The 26,927-nt window shown below is 39.9% G+C and overlaps 1 protein-coding gene across 2 annotated transcripts in view; it reads right to left on the bottom strand.

The window, feature by feature from the left end:
• CPEB4 (cytoplasmic polyadenylation element binding protein 4) overlaps window positions 1-23,839 on the bottom strand; it is a 44,816-nt gene extending 20,977 nt beyond the window's left edge. Inside the window, exons 1-3 of one of the 2 annotated variants that reach the window (XM_063348616.1) lie at window positions 23,425-23,839; window positions 20,871-23,209; window positions 10,155-10,236 (exon numbers count right to left, since the gene is read on the bottom strand). In XM_063348616.1, coding sequence (XP_063204686.1) covers window positions 10,155-10,236; window positions 20,871-21,992 — 1,204 coding nt within the window. In that variant the 5' untranslated portion in view covers window positions 21,993-23,209; window positions 23,425-23,839. Of the gene's footprint in view, window positions 1-10,154; window positions 10,237-20,870 lie in introns of both variants that reach the window. The other variant, XM_063348617.1, reaches the window with a different exon arrangement.
• Window positions 23,840-26,927: the final 3,088 nt, after the last annotated feature.

Here is a 26,927-nt window from a genome sequence, read left to right as displayed (position 1 = left end):
TCTCAGTCACAAAACTACTTCAAATGCACTAACTTCAGTAAATTCCAACATACGCACTAACTATGGATTTTCTGACTTGAGCAAAGAATGGGGTATCATATACTAAAAATTGCTAGATAGAATTTATTTCATAAGTGACATGAACAATTTATAGAATCTATTCTAGAATTCACTGAACAGCTTATGAAAACATATGGACAAGGTGCAAAACTTCACAAACTTCCCATTTGCAGTCATGGTTCACATGCACTGTCCTCCTGGATTCTTTATAGGCAGCATTCCACCTCAAGAGATGCTGGTATCTGCCTATATGATCAGCTTAACAATTAATGTAAACTAACAGGCTGAATTCTACCCATGCTTTAATGAATAACCTGAAATGCAATTCCTGTATGTGACCTGCAAGAGCTGGATTAACATTGGCATATACTTACATGCTGCAAGATTTAAAACCAGAGTTCCTTAAGTACAATAATAGGTTCAAAGCAACTTATTTTTGTCTGTGGAAGGAACAATCATAAGACAGCCTGGAATGCAACATGAGGGCTTTGTTCCTTTTTTAAGCATCCTCTTACTTCACTCCCAAACAATAAGGAAACAGTAACACTAGCAAGTAAACACCAAGCATGCTCAAGTCCCTGCGGCATAACGTTTCCCCATTTTTCATTTTTACAGTAACCAGCATAGATAAGACACTAATTTTTCCAGTAATACACATGAAAAAACTGTATTATACACTTCCCACACCCAATCCAAACAGGAAGAGAAACAGAAAAATATATTTTAAAAGAATCAGCACTTCATTTGCTCTGCCTAGATTCTAAATGGTATACAGGTCCAGACACCAAAACTATTTATTACAAAAATTTTAAGTGACACACGAACAGCGAAGACATTCTTTAGGATGCCTTCAATAAGCTATCCCCATCTCCCTCATCATTTGTGCACTAATGACAATATGAACATTATTGTACATACATATTGTATGTAACATTACAATAAATTACTGGGTGTTTATTATAAATTGCTTTCTATATTTGATTTTATCTGTCATAATTATCCCCACACTCCATACATAAAATTTACCCTTTTATCATACCTATCCAATCTGACTGCAGAGCTAGGATTCTTGTTAATAGGATACCTAAGTAAAGCTGAAAGCATACCACTCCCTGTACCTCTAAAGACACTTGACATCTGCGTATCTAGAGACGGCACATGACTGCTCCGCTCATCAACTACCTACATTATAGTCCAACTATCAACACTATAGTGAAAAAAACCCACCCCAAAACAAAACCCCCAAAAATAGCACCACAGCTAACTGATCTGCATTCCAATAAACAATACTTTAAGCCAAGTATGGATAGATCTACTACAAGATGTATTTTCAGATTCACCTCATCAATAGTTCTCATCATTCTACCTAATGCTGAATTAAAATAAGTAGATACTGAATACACAAATTGTATATGCATCACAATTCTTTTTGAAATACCTTAAGTAATTGATGCAAAAATCAGATTTCAGGCTGCTGCACAGTCACTCCAGGATGCAAAGACTGTCCACTACTAAAAACTCTTTCTGTATGACTTTCCTGTGAGCTTGTTCCGGTTTACACTTACACCTCATCTGTCACCTCCTTATCTTTTTTCAAAACTCATCCCCATTCTCATTATACTTCCCATTTCTTCTTTATCTCCAGGTTTAAGAAAAACACTTCAGGCTTTCTGCTCCTTTCATGCCATTTCTAGCCTGATAAACATGATGGTAGACAGTATGCAAAACATGGGTAACAAAAGACTCAAAGAGCTAACAATGCAACATCAAGGAAAAAAAGTGAACAAAGTGAGCAAAAAGACAGGTAGTTTCAGCAGTTTGGGAGGGGAGGTGGGTGAGCTTTCCAACTTCTAAAACACGGAACAGACACTACTCATGGAGTACAGCTACAAATTAAAGGCTGCTTTGAAGATGATCCAGAATGGTCAGAGATTATCAAAGCAAGAATTCAGAAAAGAAAGAAGAAAAAAAAACACCACTTGGTGGACAGTGATATTGAACAAGGCAGGAGATTAAACACACTTCTAAAAAAAGGGATGAAATTAATTTAACAAAGACAAAAATACAAAAAAGAAAGCAAGAAAACCTTAGAAAGGTTTTAATCAGATTAGCAAGGCTGCTGTCATGGAATTCAGCACAATTTTGTTGGCTGTAACACTCTTCAAGATCAAATCACTGATTTAAACATGAACATTTTTAGAAGCATTTCAATGTTTTGTTGTGTTTTAAAATTCTCTAACTGCCACATCATTTGCAGCACAAACATTCCTAGGAAGTATCTTGTCTAAGGAGTATGAAAGGCATTTAATTTTCCGTACAGACTCTGGAGATGGGATGGCATGGGAAGGGGCCTATGAGAAATGTTTCAAGATTGGACAAAACAACCCTGTAGGTTTCATACTCCCATGAAGTTAACAGGAATCCTAACACTCATTTCAAAGCTGGACCAGGATCAGAAAACCCTGGGATATTTGTACTGCTCTGTGGTGGCAGGGTAAGGAATTTCCTGGCCTCAAAGGGTGGTTACATTAATACCCTCTAGCTTATTGCTCAATGGCTTCATTTTAGCCAGATAGCGTAAATCAAGGTGTTACTCGTCCTCAGCTGAATTTAATACCCTACCTCAAAATCCTGCAGTAGTGAAGTATAAACACCTTGCTGTTTTACAGCTGCATTATTGAGACCGTTATTTCTATAAAAATGCAGGTATTATCACAAAGTTTAAACTACTCTTTAATTCTTGCGTAAAAGAAGTGTCAGCATAGATAACCAACAGTATCTGTTTCCTTACCTTATTTTCTTCCAGTATTGTATTTAGCATTATATATACTTAACATACGTCAAACTCAAGTTCCAAATGCAAAGGCATTTCCCAAGGCAAATAAATGTCAACATTTTGAAAAATTCCACAAACTCTGAGGAGCACCATAACCTACAAACTACTTCCCAAAACCTTAAAATTAAGAATATCAATAAATCCAAAGGAATTAATTTAATGTCAACAGTAATACAACTCTTCCAGCTGTTTTTCACCACTGAAATGAAATACTAAACTGCTACATTTCAGTACATAATTTGGATTGTGCTGTAATTTCAAAAATCATTCCAGATGATTGCAAAAGTGTTTTATTATATCACCTTAAATGTTGCATCCCTGTCCTGGGATTTTTGCAGTTTTCATTGTAATAAGAGTATCTGCAGCAAACAGTAAAACAAATAGCAGTAACTTAACTACTGCTTTATTTTTTAGATCATATGCATCAGCATACACGGATAGAAATGGTTTAAATTATTTATTAGGTAATGTACAATGTTTTCTGAGACAGTATAAATGGGTCTTGGCTTTTCGCAGTTGATAACAGAAAATTAAGGTGCCAAAGCCAAGGAATAATCAGGAAAAAATCTCAAAGGTCTTAACCTAAATGACACTCTACCTTTGCCTCAGGGCAACCTGTGCTCCAGTCCACATATGTCTTCCAAAGAACAGGCAAATTCTCATTTCATTTGCAACCGACTAAATGCTGCCAATTCCAGACTGCTATGAGTTAAAAGCCTTTTTTAAATTGACCCCATTTTCTTATGGCATACAGTGCCACAAAACCAGGCAATCATGGCAAGGGGGTTGGAACTAGATGATTTTCAAGGTCCCTTCCAACCTAAACCATTCTAGGACTCTATGAACTTAGCAATCGGTCTACTTTCAAGGCTTTAACTGTCCAAAATATCTCTGATACATCCATGTCCTTTCTCCTGCTACAGAATCAATCCACAGCCAGTGCACTCACACTGCTGATGGGCCTGTGGAGTTCGCAGCTGAGGAACCAGAAGCCTGAATTGTGGAGGGGGGAATAAAAAAAAGAGAGGGCCTGCCTGTGACTTTAAGAACACAGCCATATCAAAAGTCTCCATTGTTGTTTAACACCGGTATTACACAAACTGAGGAGAGCACGCAGGCTTCTGCATGCCTCCAGGAAGCACAACACAAACGGTGACCTTTAAATCAGTGTTTAAAGAAGAGCACGCTCCAAAGGAAGTTACTGGAACCTGCCACCGAAGGTAACACCCGGCAACGTTCTCCTCTCCGCCCGCCGAACTATAAGTCTTGTCAGCTTGCAGCAGCTTGAAAATGCAGCGAAGGTTCGCTACCATTAGGAAGCGGTGCCTCTAATAGGAACGCAAAGATACCTCAGGGTGTGAAACCTTCAGGCCGCCCCGCAACGGGCAGCTCCACATACACCAGCCCCACGGCGGGGACTAGGGCCGCCATTGGGAGAGCCCACAAAGCCAGCGGCTGCAGGGGGGGTTCCACACCCCCTCCCTTCCCGAGGGCCCCCTCCAAGACACAGATCGGCCGTGCAGAGGGGGCTGGATTCTAAACCGGGGTGTTTTCAACCATCTTTGGGTGGGCTGCTACTTAAAAATAAATAAATTTCTCATCACCCCTGTGTGAAATTAAAAAGGCAGTGTCCGTCCCCCCTCCCCCCCCCCCTCCGTGGGGTATTTGGTAGCGCCAGGGGAGCCTGGCGCAGGGTCGGCAGCAAAACCCGTCTCCTCACGGGATGAGTTGGGGGGGGCTATTTTAATTTCTCACTACATATCGGCTGTGGTCAAGTCCTTACATTTTTCTGTAAGTTTGAGGCATGATTTTTTTACCTCCAAATCAAGTTTTGCCTTTCCAAGGCTCATCAAATTAATCATCTCTTGTACAATGAAGCTTTCGGTTCAAGCCACAAAACCAAATGTCAATTTGAATGAGAAAGCTGGAAGTTCATTAGATAATAGCAAGTGAATGTAAAATCATACATTCTGTGTGCCTGTGATTACTCCTATGTAAGGTTAGAATCCAGCCTATGGCCTGATGTCAGCATTTATTAATAGAAGATTTGTGTTGGCTCCTGTTGCCCAGGTGATGCCATTTTCCTACTGGGTTGTTGGCTGTTTCTAAACAAAGGCCCTGGTAAACCCCAAATATTGGGAAGGTAGGGATAAATCAACGAACACTTCCATTGCCAAGAGAGGAACTGAGGAAAGAAACATACCAAAAGACTAAAAAATTAAAATACTGAAATAATGCCCCCAAAATTTTGAATATATGGAAAGAAAGCACACCCTTAGTTAAGAGCAGTTACAACACTTCTGCTCTAACCCAGCTGAAAACAGTGGATTGCAACAGGAATGGGAGCTGCTGATTTCAAATGAAATTCACACAGGCAGTGTTTCTCTCATCACAGCTCCATCAGCATGGGTTGCAGTTTACTGCAGTACTTTGAGACAGTAGAACAATTGGTTTTCCTCTTAATTAATATGCACCCAAGTCAGCAAATCCCATTAGCCTTTCTTAGTTACTGCATAGGAGGTAAAATCCAAGAAGATCCCAAGTAGGAAACATTCAACACGGTAATTCATCGACAGTTTCCAAAGACAATTACGGCAACCCCAATTGTCTACAAAAAATTGTCTACAGCCTGGTGCAGTTGATGCGAAAGTTTTTGTGTGCTTTATCCTAAGGTGGATACATTAAAAAGTTGGAAATGGGTAATCCTTAGATGGGATTGTTCTGAGACAAGGCACACAAACGAGATCAGTCACTGCTGCTGCTCTCTGAGGCCTGAGGTAGGACCACCATGTTCCCCTGGGAGAACTTGCTCAGGTCCAAGAAGCAGCAGAGGCACAAAGACGACTGCAGGGCCAGGACAGACATACCTGTTTGCCGGAGGTCTTTGACTTTCATAACTCAATAACTAGATCATATGACTCTTTGCACAGACCAAGAGTAAGGAAGAAAGGTTGACCTTAGCCACCAAGCTCAAGCATTCCTCATTGCTATGAAAACAATGGTGGTTTTAAAATTCAAGAAAAACCTCAAAAACTATTATTTTACATCTTAAAATAGCTTAGATTTTGTCCTATGCATATATAAAGGACCACTTCCCTAAAAAGGATCGTAGCCTTTGTTATTTAGCCCTTGGCAAAAAATGGGACTGATTCTCACCAGATCCTCATTAATTTTCTCGGTCATATAGGAAACCAAATGGCCCATTCTACTCAATTAATATGAGCTTGTTGCATAATCCACACAGCTAGAAAAGAAACAACTAGTTCAGTTCCGTATCAGATATTCAGAAAATGCTGTCAAAACTATTTTGATCCCTTTCATCAAAGAGCACTTTATAAGGTTTACCTACTTTCCTCACATCTGAAAAAGTTTTTTAGATCAATATTAAGGGGCTGATGATTGCTTTAAAAATGCAGTTAGGTGTATCCGCTTGCTCAGAGAAATCCTGAATGGTGGCAGTTCTTATCATTCTGGCTTTCCATCTCTAAAATGTAGAGCTGCTGTTCGACTCTCTCTCCCAGCGTCTGTATGTATATTCTGACCCTACGCTACTTCTAAACCCTTCCTTTTTGTACACAAGTACATTTAATCTTTAGAGACTATTAGCATTTGAGACTCACAGCATTCATGCAGATACTGAGCTATTTACACCCAAATTTTACAGGAGTGCTTTGCAGTGCTAGAGGCAGATGTACTGGCCTGCTTCCTTAATCCCTTTCACGTTGCGTAATTTCCAGGCAATAAATTTATATTCTGAACAGAACCATAGGATATTTCAGTAATAAAACAGTCTGCAGTTATAAAGTATTTAAAGACATTTCAGTGTCACTTAACAAGGAAATATTTAGTCAATCTACTACTATTATAGTAATGCTCAAATTGCCATCTGGAAGACCCAGATTCAAAAATCAGCCTCTGGATCCCAGGCTCAGCTCACGAAGGCTGAATACATTGTAAAGAAGATGCAATTAGTCTCCAGGGAAAGGCTTCTGCAGGCTGTCATTGGCTATGCAGCATGCAGCACACTCATTCGTGTGGGTAAAAATAACATATTGAAATGGCAGCTGCTCAGCAAAGGAAGAGGATTTGGGCAGGGATAAAAATATACCTTAAAAAAGCCGGGGGGGGGGGGGAAATGGTAAAATGCCTATCAAAAGCATTAAAAGGTAATATTGAATGTCCTGAATCAATGATACTTAAGATTCACCTTGGAACCTCATGCAGGAAATCCTATTTATTTCATATATCAAGACAACCCAAGAACATAATTATTACTGTCCTAAAGAAATCCAAGGCTAGCACAGCCTAATCACCTCAGTCAAGAAAGTACACACTGTGAATGAATTCTGTTAAATTTTGAAGAATTCCTACTTACAATTTTATTACAAGATCCAAAACCTACTGCTCTGAACATATACCATTTAAAGACAGAAATTATTTCCAAGAGACAGCGGGTTACAAACTGTGACTCGTATGTATTACCATGTCCATACTCTTTAAGTTGTTTTGAATGTATATTTTAACATAGTACCTCTTTCTCTTGAAGTCCGTTATAATATAAAAGGGAGTGGTATTAGTGTTAAACACTAAAATCATGTTGAGTCAATGTTAAAGCTTCTCAAAGACTCACAAGATAGTAGCGAGACCTATTAGATCATCTAAATTATTTCCATGCCATTCTGAGATTGCTCTCTACAGTATGTTTTATTAGTGTCTTGCCCAGGCTATTTTTAAAGTCTCAAACCCATAAGCTTTTCCTTTCTTAGACTATCCAACTTTAGTTTAAAAGGACTCTACGCACTGATTAATCCATTTAAAACGCAAAACAAAAAACTTTTTATGGATCTGTGTATTTAACTGCAGGTGTCTGAAATGGCAAGCAAGATTTAAACTGACAACCATAATTTGTCATATTTTAAGATTTCTAGATCCAAGGAATTTTTTTAAAGATTCCCTTCAATCAGCTTAAATAAAGATCAGCAAGAAGAGTGAAAACAGGAGAGAGACAAAATCTGTGTTAAGATATAATCACGCACCAACTGATACAGATAGAAAAAAAGCCACAAAAGGCTTGTGATCACATGAACCCTTTTTAAGACTTGACTTGAAATAGGTTTTGTACCATCAAGTTACAATTTTTTTCCAGCTGTATCAGTCGGTTTAACTAAAGGTATTTCCTCTCCTTACAAAGCCCGTCCTACTTACGGATGATCACTGCAGCATTACCACAACACAGTTGACGCTCCTTTGAATAAAGATCCATTCTTAAGTATATTACAGCAACTAAGTGACTGTATGCTATCCTAGATAAGCAGCAGTCAAATTCAGCGTACCGCATATTTCACTATAAGCAAACTTAATGTTTTTGCTGAGGAAATCCTTGAAAAATGAAAATTCAAACAAAGAATTTCACGTAGGATCACTTAAATTTTTCATCTCAGTTTTGAGGCTTTTTCTTTATAGTTTTGTAACTATTAACCGTGAAACAGAACAATTTATAAAGGACTTAAGAAATAATTCCCAGAACAATACCTGACTGATATTACTGTGTTTCAATCATCATGATACAACACACACAAAACTTCAGACAAACCATAGATGACTCTGCAGAGGGGATTAGCAATTAAGCTCAAGCAGGAATTAAGGTGTATCAGAACTATACGTATCCTTTGCTGACACACTTATTCCAACATTCTTAAAACATGGCAAGCACTAAAAAAATTTATTTGAATTGCACAGAATCTTCTCAAAGCATTTAAACTAAAAATTGTACTACTGTACAGAACTATCCTTGTTTAGTTGTTGAATATAAATACATACGAATCTGACTTAGTTAAATTCAAATTTAAAGGGAAATTTTATCTGTTCTACAGCCTTGTCACCTTGGGTTGTTATCTCGCCAGATTTCAGAAGATAAAACCTGAGCTGGGCCTGCCTGACAGTTGAATAGAAGGTCTCAGAGCAAATATCAGGTGCTGCAGTCAAGGAAGGGCCCCTGATTCCTGGCACAGTATACAATGCTGGGGGCAGAGGATGTTGCCAGACAGCATATAAAACAAACGAAAGCTATTACTACTTGTTATTAATAAAAGCCTGGCCCCCGCTACATAAGGAGGGAATGTATTTTGTTTTTTTAATTTATTTGGCATTACTTTTATCTACATCAAGCTCTCCTTGTCATTTCAATAGGAAAGTGTATTTCTTGGTGTTTCTCATCACCTTGAATTACTGCTCAGTACTGGGGCTACAAAACGCGAGCTGCATTTCAGACCATGGTGAGTGCAACAAATGCTAGTTATTGCCAGTTTATCAAAGGTTGTTCTTCTGAGCAAGAATCACTATTAAAACAACTCAGATTTCATTAACACCACAAGCCTTGGTATCGAAAGAAATTCACTTTCAGAAACCACAAATAGCAGGTTTGGGTTTTTTAGTGGTCTCATTACTGGTAACAAAACTGAATGAGCATAAGCAAGAGTTTGACTACTTATACAAGTAACCATCAAACTGAAACAGATTACTCACTATACAGAACAAAAATAAGAAACTAGACTTCTGAATTGTCTACCATTAGAAGTTTCTATTCAGGTTTAGATAAAATATGCAGACAATGCTTTTAATATTTTCTAAGTTGAGGTATTTTCAAAGAAAGATTACCTTTGCAAAAAAAAATAAAAAACCCAAGGAAAAAAAAAAGAGAGAGAGATAAATCCTAACTGCAAGTCAGTTCAACCCACTTTTCCAATGATACAAATTCCGCAATTCAAAGCAGCAAAAAAAAGACAGGTAAAGAACTAAAAAAAAATTGTGATGAAATACTCAGTGTTCTTCTCAAAATGACATAGGTTAAACCTCATTCTTCCCCAAGACAGAAAAAAACTATGACTTCAGCAGGAAAATACTATTTAGCAAAAAGTTACGTCTCCCTGAGCTGCACAAGATTCCTGAAGTTGATCATTTTTACAGGCTGCACACATTGTATCTATTAAAAACAACACTGGCAACTTACACAAAAGATCAGCTTATGTTTGTGTTTCGCATTGTTTTGTATAAAGACAAAACACACTCAAGTGCTCATGTGTTGCAATAGCTTCATCTAGAGACAACTGAAAGAAAGGAGGCCTACCCAAGCTGACGGACATGCATTAGGTGCACAACGTAACTTTACTTTTCCTAACCAAAACTGAAGTTTCTTACTCTAAGTAAGCATGTCTTCCCAATTATTTACTGCAGGAAATAAGTCTCTTTCTAAATTTACCTTTCAGTGAATCATTTTCAGCTCTCATTATGTCAATTAGCGAGTTCTCCAGTGAATGCATGTCAAAAGTCCTTGTGCGATCCTGCAAGCAAATACAAACAAAGCCAGTTTAGGCAACATACAGTGTTAAACAATACCATCTGAAACATAAAAACTTCAGTTTGGTTATACATTACTACAGCAGAATTAAGCAAAAACACACCACTCAAGTCAGCCTGATATAGGAATATTAAAATTCAGAATATTGTTAAATATGAATCTGATCCGTATTTATCATAACTGATCATTTGAGAACCCCAATTCAATATTTAGTTTATATTCCCTGCTATACAGTTAAAATTTGTTAAAAATAATTTCAGAGTTAGGAAGTAAAGATCATATCCTGGGAGACAGAATTGCAAGGAGAAATCATAAAATAGGTATTTCTGCCCGAATTTAAGACCATCTAAATTCCAGAAACACATAGAATTTCCTTCACCTAAACTACTACTCCAGCAACTTAAATAATCTAAATCTGCACAGTCAGTTCAAATTCTGCATAATTATAAAGTATTCCATAGAAGCAGCAGTGTTCCAAATAGTCTGGTTTACTAGGTGACTACTTAGCTCTGATTTTTAATTCCCTGACTTTACAAGTTTGGTATTACAAGCATCACTAGAATTGAAGAAGGACTCAACAAATGTGAGGCAAGATGTCGTGTGTACCTTAGCGTTTCATTATCTCAAGCCATTTGACGTATACTTACCAAAAATTTCTCCTTCATATTAACCAGAGCCATCATCTAACACATGTATGGTTCAGACTTTCCCAACTAAAACAATAAATTCAACATCGTACAAATCTGACACTACATTAGTGTAAGACAACATAAAATATCCCGGCACTGTATTATTTTAATTAGTAAATTCGGAATAACTGAAATTATATATAAACTTTGAAATCTTTATAGTATCATGAAAGGTCACTAATGGAGGCAAAATATCACTCTGGTTCCCAAAATTATTCACCTATCCATGTTATCTATGTATTTATACATTTGGACATTTGTAGAAACACCTGGATAGAATTTTATACAATTGTATTAATCCACCTTGAATTTAATTTTTCTGTGTCCAAAATTAACATCAGTTCTAAAGATTTTCTCTTATTCATGTTCTAAGGGAGTCACCTCTGAACTGAGATCAAGCATGGAAAGCATCTGTTCAAATAAGAGAGCAAAATGTGAGCAATTCAAGACAGACATTTGCTCTAAACTGCTTCTCTACAACTGTTGTTATTACAGCAGTGAATATATATTTTTTTGTCCCTAAGTCTAGCTGCGAAGCTGAAATTTCTCCAAAGCATACAGATCCAGCTTTGATCATTTTTAAAACCAGCGGTGAAGCAAAAAACGGTACTGCACAAAGACTGTTGTGTATCAAGTTATAATGTCCTTTACTTCCAGTGATGAAGTACTAAAGTCGTATTGATTGCAGTGCTGCAAGAGGCATTCTTTATATCAGACACTCATCAGTCGTCTTGGACTTTAAACACCTAATACTATTTTAAGAGCAGGAATCCACTAGCTCCCAGAGTCCTGATCCATTTCCAAGTTCCTAAGTTACATTCTGACCACTCAAAAGACTATTTTCCAACGAGATTTTCTGGTATTTTTCCTCTCTTCAGAATGGTTTATTACAGACACAGAACACATGAAGTATTTCTACCCGGATGTGCTGCATTTCAAATAGCATTAGAAAGATCAGGGCTGGGAACCATTTGCTTTATTAGTCTATCCCAATATCAAATTTGCTATAAAAAGCATAGTGCTGCCTTGTCTCCCCACAGTATTTATTTCCTTGGTCATTAATATTACAAGGTACTTAAGGCACCTTAGAGAAACTATCACAAGCACTTAAAGTCTTAAATCCTGTGTTTTACTTTCACATGTTTCCTACTGGTTTCTTGCTTTCCTGGTGGTATTTAGTTTATTGTTTTGGTTTATACATTAGTAGTTCATAACTATTTCAAACTCTAGTTACACTAAAATACCTTAGCAGGATTGAGTAAAAGCCCTTGGATCTGCATCCTGGACCCATTAAGATCCAACATCTGTGTAACTCAGGAATGAATGACAGAAAAAAATCTCTACACTTTCAGCAGACCTCACAACATGACAAAAATAGCCCAAAACGCTGGTGGGAGCATTTTCTGAAAACCTGACATCCCTCAGTAGCTACTCCTTCTTCCATTCTGCCTTTCACTAGGAAAGGCATTGTGTTTCTCTGTATCGTGTTTCTCTGTGTGGAATTAACCTCAACTCCAACCCATGAACAAAATTCTTATTTCAGAAAGTGCAGAACCTCAGTAGCTCCAAGTCTTGTTGTCTTTGTTAAATTTATGGCACCTAACATTTCAGTTGTCTAAGAGACATGAAGGAAGAAACCCAGGCTGAGTAATTTCTAGTTTATTGTGCTGTGCATGTGCTGGAATGCATGAGCCCGATGATGGTCTTGTCTCTAAAATGTCTGTGTTATGTTGGGTTGAGCTACAGTAGCGAAGAAAGGGTTTTGCTGCAATGGTAAGTTTTTAGTGTTGAGAACACAGAGTTTAAGCATTTGAGAAAAAAACATGGAATTAAACCGGTTAGCTGACAGGGACACCACATTCTCCAATGGAAGCTTTTTGTGGTGAGTTTATAAGTTTCCCCTTCTGAGTGAAGCAGCTAGCTGTCACTTTTGCAGAATAAGGTCAATAAGCTCTTCGTTGTACTGCAAACATTTTAAAACATGACCCTGTGCACCAATACAAAAGATTAACCAGTCATATTCCTACCTGCAGCTGTTAGCAATCTCATAAAAAGTAGGACTGGCTAAAATGTGGCCCACATTCATACGCGCACTCTCCAGTGGTTCCAGTAACGTGTCATAGCAATGGAGAAGATTGCCATAGGCTAGAGCACCCTCAAAATGCTCATACCTTACTACCTATTTCTTGCCTATCTTTCCAACAAAAGGTCTCTGTGCTTATAGCATATCCAATCGTCTAATGGCACTGAATTGCCCCAGCCTCAACACCCTTGGGAAGATCAGTCTTATTCCTGGATTGTTTGAAACAGTTTGCTCTTCCATGTCTCTGCTTATTAATTAGAAGACAACAAACCAAGTTAAACACAACACTAAGAGCCACTACTATTGTTACATTGAATTTGGATATATTCCTGAAATGAATGCAGCAGTCCACCTCTCTGGAAACGCAGAGTAATTCGAGAACTTGGTATATAAGTAAACCTGTACACATCTATCCCATGAAAAGTCGTCAGTCACGTATGTCCTAAATAAAGACCAGGCAAAATGCCATGCTCAACTGGTTCAGAGATTTGCGCAGTGCATACTATAAAAGAACTCCATTAATTCTGGCTTGTATCAGGAATAGCGTGGCCAGCAGGAGCAGGGAAGTGATCGTGCCCCTGTACTCGGCACTGGTGAGGCCTCACCTCGAGTACTGTATTCAGTCCTGGGCCCCTCTGTACAAGAGGGACATTGAAGTGCTGGAGCGTGTCCAGAGGAGAGCTACCAGGCTGGTGAGGGGTCTGGAGACCAGGTCATATGAGGAGAGGCTGAGGGAGCTGGGCATGTTTAGCTTGGAGAGGAGGAGGCTGAGGGGAGACCTCATTGCCCCCTACAACTCCCTGAACGGAGGGTGTAGAGAGGTGGGTGTTAGCCTCTTCTCCCAGGTGAATAATGACAGGACCAGAGGAAATGGTCTCAAGTTGCGGCAGGGGAGGTTTAGGTTAGATATTGGGAAGAATTACTTTACTGAAAGAGTGGTCAGGCACTGGAACAGCCTGCCCAGGGAGGTGGTTGAGTCACCATCCCTAGAGGTATTTAAGAAACGTCTAGATGTGGCACTTCAGGGCATGCTCTAGTGGCAGAAATTGTAGGTTGTTTGGTTGGACTCGAGGATCTCAAAGGTCCTTTCCAACCATGAAGATTCTATGATTCTATGATAATTTAGTTGACTACTTGTCCTGATACTGAAAGGGCCCACACTAGTAGAAAAAGTCACCATTGGTAATTTTTTAGAATTTTTATAGGGTTTAAAGGCCTTTTATTCTCAGCCTTAACTTCCAAGATGGCCAGCACATTTTATCAAAAACACATTATATTTTAAATATATATATATGTATCATATACCTAACATAAAAATAAAGACTGACGACAGGTTAGTGGTAGCGGCCGCATTACTAAAGAAATGTGAAACTATACATTTAATGCCATAACATCAAAAAAAGCTGTAACAGTTAAGATATTGATCATTAACTGGCAACTAAATGTGAGCTATTCTCAGATACACGTTAGTTATGATTTAGAAAGCAAGAAGGCCATGCTGTACTTAGGAAAAAAGTGATGTTTTCTTCAAGAGACTTCACGTACAGAGAATTAATAACAATGTGGTGGTGTTTTTAATGGATCAGTTCACAAAGTTACAATGCTTTCCATTGAGCTGGACTGCTTACTGTATACTTCTTTATTTATAAAGAAAAGATATAGGGGTAATCACTACCATGGAATAAAGCAGAGTATGTAGACTTCAGTAAAAAAATAAATTAACTACAGCCTGCTATTATTTACCCAGGTTGATCACAAGAACTTGGCCTTACTCAAGTTTGTTTAGGGCATCTAAAATTTTGCTTTATCAGAGGGCTCAAAGGGCTCACACACACACTTATCCCTGGGAAACAGAACTGAGACAGAAAGACATCAGGTTGAACACAACGCCACAACAACAAAAATCCAACCAAAAAGAAAGAGACCAAACTGCAGTCTTAATACACGACTATGTTTAAAATGTTAGCTCACATTTCAAAAGACATTCATTAAACATAATTTTGAATAAGCAGTATTGTTTTCACAATAACATAGAAGAGGTGACAGCTAGCGGATCTGGTTAAGAGAGAGCTATCAAGACTCTAAATATTCTACAACAGCAAACAACAGTTTTGAGCTATACACCGGCCAGCTCTCTCTACAGAAAAAATAAAGTTATTCCAATTCTCCTACTTTCGAGAAATCATTTATAAGTATGTAGAGTACTCATAATACTGCAATCTCGTTGTTAAAGCATACAGAGTAGAACTCGGGGCTTCAAGTCACAACTTTGGCATTGGATTCATACAGTATGGGCAACCACTTCACCTCTGTGACTGCGGTGGTTTCCCCACTAGCACCCAGACAGACTATTTTATGTTTTACAAGACTATGTCCTGTAAAAAATGGAGCCATTTGTACATAGTAAATCACTAAGTTCTAATTCCTATTCCAATTCTATTTTTGAAAGTCCAAAGACATTTCATTCCAAAAAGAAGAACATACTTTGCACTTTAAAATTACCTACCTAAATTCTCTTGCGCATCAGAAAAATGTGCATCTAACTTAACTATTAAAGTGCAGCTTCATTATATTTAATCTGCACCCACAGCAGTATCATCACCTGAACAATTAAGATTCCAGAACCTGAGAGTTTCTATTCAGTGCTTCCCACGATGGGCCTCCCGATGCTAAAAACCCAAACTGTACAAAAAGTAAAGCCTGGCAAGGTATGAGCACTGGCTGGTAGCTAAGGCTGTGCCTAATCTTATAAAATATGATTTCTCTGAAGACCAAGGCATCAATAATAATGCAAAGCATGCCATTGCGTTAAGCATTTTATTGAAGGTGATTAAGCAGTATTTACAGAGTAGGTGTAGCTGTAAAACTGGGGCTTATTTTATATATTTAAATCTTTGTCAAACCAGAATACTTGTGAAAATTATAAAACAACTACGTTTGCTACCCTCATTATAGCACAGGAAGCCTGAAATTTTCTGCAACCCTGGACGCATTTCCCACAATTAAAAAGCCTTGCGTCTCAGGCAAAGTAAAGCGTGTAGGGAGAGGTAATATTGTAGGTACTAAATACAGGTTCCACATTTTTCTTTTAATTGCGAAGCAAATTTGGACTTGATTATGCTTCTGGGTAAGCTTCTCCTCCTTCCCACCACCCTGCGAATGCTGTATTCCAGCTCCCAGTCCAGCATCCAGTGAATTAAAGGCTTTGAATAAACAGGTTTTTCCTGAAAGGATGTTGCTGTATGCTGCCCTGATCATCTTTTATAGCTTCATCGGGGAACAATAAGAAAAAGCTGGAAAAGTTAAGTGACGCATAACATAGGAGTTTTTTTGGGAGGGAGCACTTCTGGTTTAGTCAAACTTGAACTTTTTTTTTAAGCATTAGAAATTACAGACCTTTATAAAAATTTCCAGTAACATGTCTGATTCTATTTTAGCCACATATTAAGTTTTTTATGTATCTTCTAGAAATTATTTTCCACATCTTTGTGCTGGGCTGCTAAGTCTGCAATTTTCAAAGCAAAATGCTTAATAAGAGTACTCCTTTTAATCTTAGGAAAATACAAACATAATTCAAATAGCTTCTAACAAAAGCTCTCTTTAAAAAGAAACCCTGAGGTCAAAAACACACAGGAGGGCCAAAGCCGGAGTATTAACGTCAGTAGTAAGTTTATAAAACAAGAACAGTGCTAACTTCCACAGTACTTAACTTGTGCATGTCATACCACATTAGAGTGCTTCTAATTCCACAGATCAGTAGCTGTGGGGAACAGCATACAAAACACTAATTACTACACAGCTGATGTAGTTATAGAAAAATGGATGAACAGACATTTAAAAATCCACCTTCAATTGGAATAAATAGAAATAGTAGAATAAATACTTCAAGTATTTATTATTCTATTTTAAAATGATAGCTTGAAATTTCTTGGAATAATCGCTGCTGCTAGAATAAAAAAAAAATTCTGCAAAACTTTCTGCAAAACAAGTCGCCTCATTTTATGCAACCAGCCATCACAATTTATGAAAAGGTTTCTCAAAAACAAAGAGCAAATATTAAATAAAGAGGCATGGTAAAGAAATTTATTTGCAAAATTCCTTCAAGAGAAAGGATTAACAAATGCGTTCAAGAGGTTATTTTTTAATTCCAGTTCCCCATGAGATTGTTTAATGCACTTATTAAATCAACCCATTTCTATGGGCAAACAAATCATGACGTATAGCTCAGAATTAAAACACATTCTGAAATCACGTATGTGTTTTCTCAAACATTCCATATCTGCCTGGGGGAAAGAGAAAGTCTCTCTGGCACAGACCCTCAATGGATTTGGAAGGGGTTATATACCTGGAAACTAGCCACTGTAGAAGAAAGGAAAAAACATTTTGAACAAGTGGATATAATGAACTGCTCTCATGTACAAAATTCTTTGAAATGGGCAGTTATTTTCAAGCCTGATTCCAGGAAGAAACATAAATTATTTTTAAGCATTTTTACAGAAAGCTGAACACTATTGCTTAACTTGCTTGTCCCTTCAAAGACCAATTTTAAAAACATTGTCACGCATTTGAAGATGAGATCTGGAAACCTGGAAATGCCTATCAAAGCAAGATTTATGCATTGCATAACAGGCAGGATGTTCCACTCTCATGAGGAAGTGCAAGTACACAGCAAAAGGAAAGCCAAAACAATCTTGAGGGCACTGCTGCAGTAAAATGCTATTACTGAGCACTCCGTCTGTCAGTGCTGCTGGGAAAGAAGTAGAAGGAATTATTTAAAAAATCAGTAACTTTGTAAGATGCAATAGTCACAGTCAGAGCCTTTTCATTTATTCATTCTCAGGGAAGGCTCTTGTATCCAAAAGACTCAATTATTTTTTTTTTTTATTTTTTATTCAGGAACCATTTTTTGGTTTGGAGACCATTTCCTTTTCAAATGAACGCACAAAGAACAATGGCTTTTCTCCTTTCAAAAGATCTTTGAAGAGGGAAGCCTGCCCAGTGGCTAAAGCACAATATCTAAACTTAATTTCATTAACAGATCTGGTAACAGTCTTCTCTGACCTTGCTTCCAGTTCCATCTCTGCAACAAGAGGTTCCTACAGACATGCTACTTCTGAAATGTTACAAGACAGAATTCCAAATGAAAAACACTTATAACAAAAAAAGCATAATGTTTTGCATGCAGCTCTCAACACCAAGCAAGCAATCCTCAAATTGCAAGGTTATCAAACAGATCATCACAGTATTTTCCTCTTATCTGCACCATTTGGAATGCCCACTTCATCACAAGCCTCTAAGGGCCATGGGCAGAAAGATTTGAAGTGAGCAGTAGTTCACATTAGTGGCTTATAGGGACATTATGCAATGTTGTCCTCTCCGAAGAGGAAACAAGCACTTACACTCGGTTACCCTAAGATTTCCATCAAAACACAGACTTCTGTGTTTCACCAAGCTTTGGAGTAGAGACAACCTTTGAGAGAAAAAAAAAAGTGATCCCCAAATATTTGCAATTGCTGGTTTACACCTTGCCTTCTAAAGAAACTAATTTTCACTAGATTGCAGCAACACTTGTTAATGATTTAAGCAGCAAAACATAAATATTAAATGAAAGGGAGAGTTGTATCAAATGACTCCATTATGTCGCTGCAGCAAAGACAGCTTTCAATTATTTCCTAAATAGGAATCTAAGAAGATTCCAGTAACAAAATAGCCTTGTCCAGTACATGATTGCATCATCAAGGATACTTCGTATATATATATGCATGAACACAAACATACAATGAGCAAAACTCCTTATTTCTGCTTTGAGTCAAGCATACCACCAGCATAATCAAGAAAAAAATAAAAAGACATCAAAGGTCAAATTTTCCATCATTAGTTTCCAGCGATTCAAAAATTCAGTATGTTTTCAACATACAAAAGACTAAGTGACCAACGGAGCTAAAGGTTTTATACCACAAAAAAAAAGAAGTTATAAAAAGCAGTTGTCCAAGATGGCTTCAAAATTAATCAGCATCTTTCTAGGTCTGCAGTGCTGAAGTCCTGTTTTGCTGCCCTGCCCTTTTCTTCACAGAAGTGATAGTAACAGACTGGAAAGTACTTCACTCCAACACTTTCCTTTTCTTGGCATGAAGAAGTGTCAGACTTGGTCTTGACATGTACAGCTTCATCTTAGTGTTTATGTAAACAGATAACAACATGCTACACAAAAATTATTTCTTTACCCTGATCAAAATACGTGTGTCTGATATTTTATGTTTGGAACACAAGCCAGAAGTCAAGGCTGACTTTGCCAGTTTCCTGAAATTTCCCTTTCCAAGCACATTTCTCTCACTGCCTATATATTTGGACCTTATACACAGCAGCAAGGACGCACTTGATCTCATTCTGTCACTCCGAACATCAGCTATGTGTCAGGGTACAGAATGAACTAAACCGTGAGCCAAGTCTCACTGCAGCGAGGCTGAAAAAAGACCGACTCCAGCTGTGTCCCTTTTTCTAATGGTGTCAGGGTATAAATTTGGTATGCTGGACACAGGTTCATTATATTAATTACAAATCCTGGCATTAAAATAAATTATTACTATGCATTCTAAATTTACAAGGGTTCTACCTAATATTGAACCAGTAAGTCGCTCTGCAGTAGAAAAAAGGTCTCTAATGGAAAGTTATTGCCAGCAGCTGCTCTGTTGTCAGACGGCTGCATCGGCAGCCCCTGCAAACCAAACACAAATTCAATAGTTTACAAAGAACCGATCTGTTTCTAAGTCTGAATCCACAAAATCATAATTAAATATATCTCTTTAGGGTGGCTTATAACATGATACGTATTACACGGTTTTTAATCTACAGATCTTTCAAATTATTTTAAAGTAGGTCACCTTGGTTCTTACAGCACGGCTAGGGAGACTGCAAGCATTTTGAAATTTTTACTTTTGCACTTATTTGAAGATCTTGAAAAACAGCCCACTAAATGTAAAAGAACTCTTAGGTTTTTGGATTCACCCTAAAGGAGTTTAACAAAAGGCACACACACATAAAAGCTCGGTTTAACTAGCAGTCAGCAATTAAAACTTCTGTTTTAATTTTTACTGCAAATTAGGTTTGATATTATACAGTTCTTTTCAAATTCATAAAAAGTCAGCCTAGAAGGAGAGGTTAAACTGCCAGACAACCTGTCTCCTGCCAGGATAAGGCCACATTAAAATAAAGGAGACCAACAACTGAAACTTGTCCACATTTATTTTTGGTGATGGCCCGTAACCAAAATTTGCTGCCATTACTGAGGAAAGCAAACTGCGTTGATTAGCATCATGTAAAAAATCCAAAGTTTCCAAAAAGTCCTACAAAATACTACATAAATTGTGTTGCACGACAAGTCTGTATGATACTGTAAAACAAAATACAATCGCTTAATACTTTTTCTTAGACGTGGTACATGCTCAAATACTTTAAAAGGCCTCAGATCTTTCATACTTCATCAGGCAGCACTTTTTTTTTTTCCTTAGTCCTTTGTGTAGATATACTTGCTACTTGTAACTAAATTTGTTCATCGGCTATTTCTGAATGTGTACAAGTACTACGCTGAAGGAAACCAGCTAATACAGATGTCTGGTGGGGAACAGATATTTACACGACTACCACTATCCAAAAAACCTCATGATTCACCGCTCGGAGTATAATTCACACTATGACATTTTAAGGTAGCCATATATTATTTTTTTGTTTAGTTGCAAGCACAGAATTCATACAATCAGACTGTAGTCTTCAAACCCCCGACCCTTTCTAGGGCATTTAATGCACTTACATGTTATTTTCCTTATAGCTATAACAGAGTATGCTCACCTGAAAAGGAAAAATGTTGTCAGCTCTGTTCAAACTGTCTTCCATCCACGATTTCGGAGCAAAGGCTGAGCTGGGTCGAGCATATTTCTGCAACTGGATATGATTACTTGCAAAATTCTTCTTTAAGGGTGAGATGGAGTTCAGGGGTGTTATCCCTCCGTTCAGTCCCCTGCGGTGGTCTCGACCTTGGGACCCACCCCACCCACCATATCCACCGCCACCAGGGCTCCATGAAGATGGTGTAGGCGATGGACTTTGGTAGCTGCTCCATGGAGAAGGTGGCTTATTAAGATTATTAGCCAAATGAGGCAATTGATTAAAAGCAGCATTTCTATGTGTGAATGGAGGTGGATGAGGACTTGCAGGAGACCTCCTCTGTTGCTGATGCTGATTGTGATGATGCTGAAAATGGGGGTGATGAGGGTGGTGTTGAGAGAGGGGTCCAATTTGGGGGGAAAAGCTACCACCAAAGCCAGGGCTGACGTGATGTGGAAAATTCTGAAACAGCAGAGCACCATTGTTAGCTGAGGCAGTAGGGACCCCTCCCTGGTGAAAAAAACTTGCATCTTCATTGATTATTGTAGAAGAAGAAGGAGCTATAGCTGCAGACCAGTTACTAAAACCGGTCAGAGAAGATGCAGTGGATGTCAGGGGCTGCGTTGAAGTACCTAGCCCCGAAGCCTCTTGATAATCAAATCCTGTTAACACCGGCGATTCTATTCTTATTTTCTCCTTTCCATTGCCGTTCTCTGAAGAATTATCGCCCTGGTTTTCTTCAGTTTTAGCTTTCTCAGGTTCAGAGAGCATGCCTGCTTCCTGACTTTGACCAGGGGAAAGCTGCTGTTTTTCTAGGGACTCTTGCTTTTCCTGTTGCTGAGTTTTAGATTTTTCTGACCCCAGAATCTCATCCTGAATATTATGGGCAGCTGGAGCAGGAAAGAGCCAAGCTGACCCAGCACTACTGCCATTGGCAGCTGTGTTATTATTTATAAAAGCAGCAGGGCTGGGGGTTGCATTTTGATGATGGTGTGGAGGCTGCAGATGTGGATGAAATCTGACTGGAAAAGCTGACTTATTTCCAGTGTTGTTTTGTACTAACACTCCAAACCCGTAATCCCCCATTTATTATATTTAGGGTTTGAATCCTCCCTGTAAGAACAAGTTGATGTTTAGTGTTTACCTCGTCCTCCTCTGAGGCGAGATTAGTAAGAATCCTGTTTTTAGCTAGATATTCCAGTTTCTCCCTCCACGCTATTTGTTTCAGATTTGGATAAAGATGTTTGTTTTCTTTTTTTTTTTTTTTTTGCAAAAGATAGATATCTCTTCAACTATTTAAATGTGTCAATTTGTGTCCGTTTCCTTCCTTTGGCCAGGAGGAAGGGAAAAAAAATAAATCTTTGGTTCACAAAATAAGAGGTTTCCTTTTTCTAAAGGAAATGCACAGCAATGAGAGAAAAAGCTTCTGGAGAATAAAGAGATTCTAACTATCCTGTTTTTTTCCTCTTCAGCAGCCTTGACTCGCCCATAAATGAGTTAAGAGGGAGGAAAAAAAAAATATATATACAATGACGTCTGGTCCCCTGACCCCTTGGCAGCAAAAAATAGATTTAAATCTGGAATAATTTAATACATCTCTATAATCTAATATATATTTGTGTCCTGTTCAAAAAGAGTCTTTGCTGTGGGTAAAGGAAAAATTTACCTCAAGATCTCAGCATTCAGAAGGGTGAAAAGGGGGAGTGAGTTACAGAAGAGGCTTTTTCCCGTGCTGCTGGGTTTAACCTATTATATTTAGTAATAATACACACTGTGTGTGTGTGGTTGTTTAAAGGGGTAAGATCTTATCTCAGGAAATTAGTATTCTCTGTGTGTTGGGTGGGGAGTGAGTTGTGCAGGAGAAGGGTGGATTCTTGATGCTGCTCCTTTTGGGCTGGGTTTCTGAGCTCGCCAGACTCGCTTCTTATTTATGATCCAGTATTTGCGTGTCCTTCATATGAGTCCCGGCTGTCCAGAGAGGAAGATTTTCATCTCAGAAATCAGCATTCAGCGTTCGGGAAAAGGGAAGGGAGGGGAGTTGTGCAGGAAGAGGGGGAAGGACGGGTGGTTTTTTTTTCTTTCCTTGCTCTCACGGCTGCCGGGAGGGTGGTTTCTGGTGCGGGGTTCACCTCCTTCCACCGAGATCGGCGGGTTCCCCGCAGAGCCTGGCTGCGGGGCCGGGTGGATACGCGGGTCCGCCTCACTCCTCAGGGACTCGGCATCCAGCGGGGCGGGCTGGGCTCGCCAGGCCCCGGCTCTCTCTGGGGTGCCCTCCGCGGTGTCCCCCCTCCCTCGCAAGAGTCCTGTTGTCGGGGGGAAGGCAGGAGGGAGATATTTATTTTTTTTTACCTCAGGAGAGGAGCAGCCTCCGGCAGGGAGGGGAAGGTGCAGGCGGCGGGGGGCCGGGCTCCTCTCTCCCCCATGGAAGGTGTTTAACCGGTTCTCCCAAATCGCCCGGAGATTACGGGACAGGGTCTCGGCCGCTGGGCGCCGCGGAGGGGGGGCCCGGCGGACTAACCAGGACGCGGGGTCCGGCGGCGGCTCCTCGGAGCAGTCCTTCCCCTGCTGCGCGTCTTCTGGGCTCCAGGCGCGCTTCCTTCCCCCTCATGTAAACCGGCCGGGCGCCGGGAGGGTCGCCGCGGGGGACGCTGCTGCCGGGAGGGGGAAGGGCTGCCGCGACACCGGCTCCGGGGAGTCGGGAGGCGCTTCAGTAGCCGGCGAGCCTGGCCGCGACGAAGCCTCCGCTGCCGCCGCCGCCTTGTTTTGCTTCTTTTTTCTTTTTGTTTTTTCTGTCTCCTTCCCCTCCCCCCACCCCCCCAGCGGCCGCCGCTTCCTGCCTCGGTGCCGCAGCCGGTGCCTCCCTCCTCCTCCTCCTCCTTCTCCTCCTCCTCCCCGCCCGGCCGCCGCCGAGCCCCGTCTCCTCCGGACCGAGCTGCCGCACGAAATGACAACCAGCTGGCGGAGGCAGCGCGCCACTTCCGGTTCGGCGGCGGGCGCGCCCCCCCGCCCCGCCTCCCCGCCCCGCGGCACCGCCCCGCGACGACATTTTTGGTAGGGGCAGGGAACACCCCTGGCTGGGGCGGCCATGTTTGTTGTGGGCGCGCCGCCCTGCAAAGCTCTGTCGCCATCCTAAGTAAGGGCTAAAGGTCAGACGGATGGCCGGCGGGGCCACCATCTTGGGCTGAGCCAGCCGCCATTTTTGTGCAGGGCAGGTCGCCACCCCTCGGAGGAGGCATGGCGGCGGGGCCAGGCCCTGACAGGCCAGACTGGCTGGGGACACCCCAAGCTGGTGGCCATTGAGAGGCATTCCCTGCTGTAACATCGTGGCTAATATCTAAAAATCAAATTCTACCCGAAATGCTGCTGTTACTAACACCCTTCGATGCCCAAGGGCTGAGGCCCCTGTAGTGAACCTTCCCCTCCCTAACCCGCCCTGGCCTGGGACACCACACGTGAGCCATTTCGCTTGTGGAACGGAAAGTCAGCAAAAAATAACGTAACAAAATGCTCAGAGGGCAGCTTATGTGGAGAAAATACCACAACACCTGACTTCTGCTTGCTTTCTAGCTCTTGAAACATTGAAATGGGATACCATGACAGAGGGTCATATTAAAAATGTGTGAAAAACTTGGGGAGTGTTTGGAGATTGCCATGCTAAAAGTCTTTTGAAACTCACTCAGGCATTTTAAAGGCTTTCCCAAACAACTTATGTTGGTTTTAAAAAAGGCAAAAAACTAATTAGTGAAAGATAAAAACAGACAGAAGCAGATAAGCGGGCAGTAAATGAGAGTTATTGTGGGGTGGGTTCTGCTGCGGGGCCGGCCGGGCCCTCCCCGACAAGGGGAATTGCTGCCTGTCCCATGGGCCGGAGAGGGATTTTTCTGATTTTCAGTTGTATTTGTCAATGAAGGGACAAGGTTTGAGCTGTGACAGCCAGCAAGCCTCGTCTTTTGGGTTGATGGATGAGGCCATTACAGCATTTTAAGCACTATTTATAGAGGTGTTTATGGGGAGGAGGATTACAGAGATGTCCGCCCTGAAGCGCAGCTCTTGGAGCTGGAATGGTGGTGGGAGGAGAGGAGCTTTGTTGCATTACTCTGATATCTTGAACTGTCCTGTGGCTCGTGAAGTGCCTCCTGGACCATGATACCTTCACCTCAGCCTGGTGGAAAACTGGCTGGAGTGTGTGGGACCCAAGGACGGGATTGCCCCAGCGAGAAATTCTGTCCCAGTAACCAATACAAAGGCCCTCCTTTCTAATATACTTTAGGAAGTTCTGGGTTGAAAGCGAATGCACATTATAGCAAGTTGTACAACATAAAATATTAATTCAGCATGTATTTTATATAGCTAGTGATTATTACTTCATCACGCATGGCAAATCTGTATAAAAGCAATGGGCTTGGTTGTCCCCCGCTGCCAGGCATGCAGAGTGAAATTCCAGTTCTGCTTCTACTGTGGCTACATGATGGCTCACACCACGCATTGCACGCCTGATCAGCTTTTTATATATACAGTTATGTGGTCTATGGGCACAAACATGGGGCCAGAACTGACATGCGCTTTAAAACATATTCTTACACAGGAATGTGGGTTGTTCAAGAGCAAGCATCATAACTTCTGTCTGCTACAGATCTGGTTTGCAAAATAGTTCATTACTGGTATGGGTGCCCTTTTTGCACATCTGTGAATTAAAATATGCAAATAAAATATAGTTCAAAATTAAAGAACAAAAAAATAGTGAAGTCAAAATAGCTATATGAAGATAAACCAGTAGAAAAATCAAGTGGAAAAGGAAACACACAGAAACATTTCCTGAATAATTTTCATTTAATAGTGGGGTGTCTGCTACTACTTCTTTCAAGATTCTTTCCAGCCTACTCAGTCACCCGATTGTAAGTTTGGATGATACAGATATTTTTACCAAATTCAGTATTTCTCAACAATTTTTATTAAATAAACCAGGTTTTTTTTGCAATCATACCTTGTTTCTATGTGTGAAAATGGAACGTGTTTACATATGGTGAAAACATCATTGTTTGTGAACATGTAATTACTGGGTTATAATTTCCCCTTTTGTTTACTGTTTGCAATCTATGTGAGCCCATCTGATATGAAGTATTATTTTCCTCTATATTTTTCTAGTCATACTGTTATTATCATCATCATCATCAGGTTCAGGGCTAACAAGCGCTTCTGTCAAGCTATGAACCTGGATCCAGCAGCAGATTGCTATTACATGAATAGTTTGGGAAAGACTGAGTAGTAATTTAATTTCAGGCACACCCTTGCAATGCATTAGGGTAGATGCAGATCAACTAGAGTGATGTGAGTAGAACTTCCAAAATCTGACTTCAGTCACTTTTCTTGACAAACATGGTTTGCTGAAACCATGGGAGGTTTCTTAATGTCTGACATTTTGATGGTATCAGCTGCCCCGCAGGATTTGTGTCATTTTATGAGGAAGAAATGCCTGAACAACATGCAGGGATCACAGTCACTACATTTGGTTGCAAAGGAGAATAAATCACTAAAGAACGTGAGCAGTGTCTATAAAAAAGTGCATTTAACAACCTGTGAGGAAGTTGTCACTTCGTTGGCTGGATGACATAAAGAGTCTCAAATAATGTGTCTGAGCTTTATGTGGAATGCATGAAGACCAACAGGATTTTTTTAATTGTCACCTAAGTTTTGCAGAAACTAATAATGACATGAACTACATGATTAGCTTTAAAGTTTGTCAAACATTAAAATTAATTAATTTTAATAGCAATAGAATTTCATTTGCCACCTTCTTTACAGGAGGCAATCTTCCTTTCCCAGCTGTCTAAGAGTGCAAACCCAAGCAAGTTTCCATGGAGTGATGAGGACATTATTGTTGTTGCTTTTTATTACAGACAAATTAAAATAGTGACAAGCATTCCTAAAAACTTTCTTCTTGCTCTAATTCAATATATAGCTAGCGGTATAAGGAAGACTTTTTTTAAATCCCTCAAGCCATAAAGTCAAATCTTTGCACAG

The sequence above is a fragment of the Chroicocephalus ridibundus genome, chromosome 11, assembly GCF_963924245.1.
Source record: "Chroicocephalus ridibundus chromosome 11, bChrRid1.1, whole genome shotgun sequence".
In the NCBI taxonomy this organism is placed as follows: Eukaryota; Metazoa; Chordata; class Aves; order Charadriiformes; family Laridae; genus Chroicocephalus; species Chroicocephalus ridibundus.
Note: the sequence above shows the minus strand (reverse complement) of the source record. Positions and strands in the feature narration are given on the sequence as shown.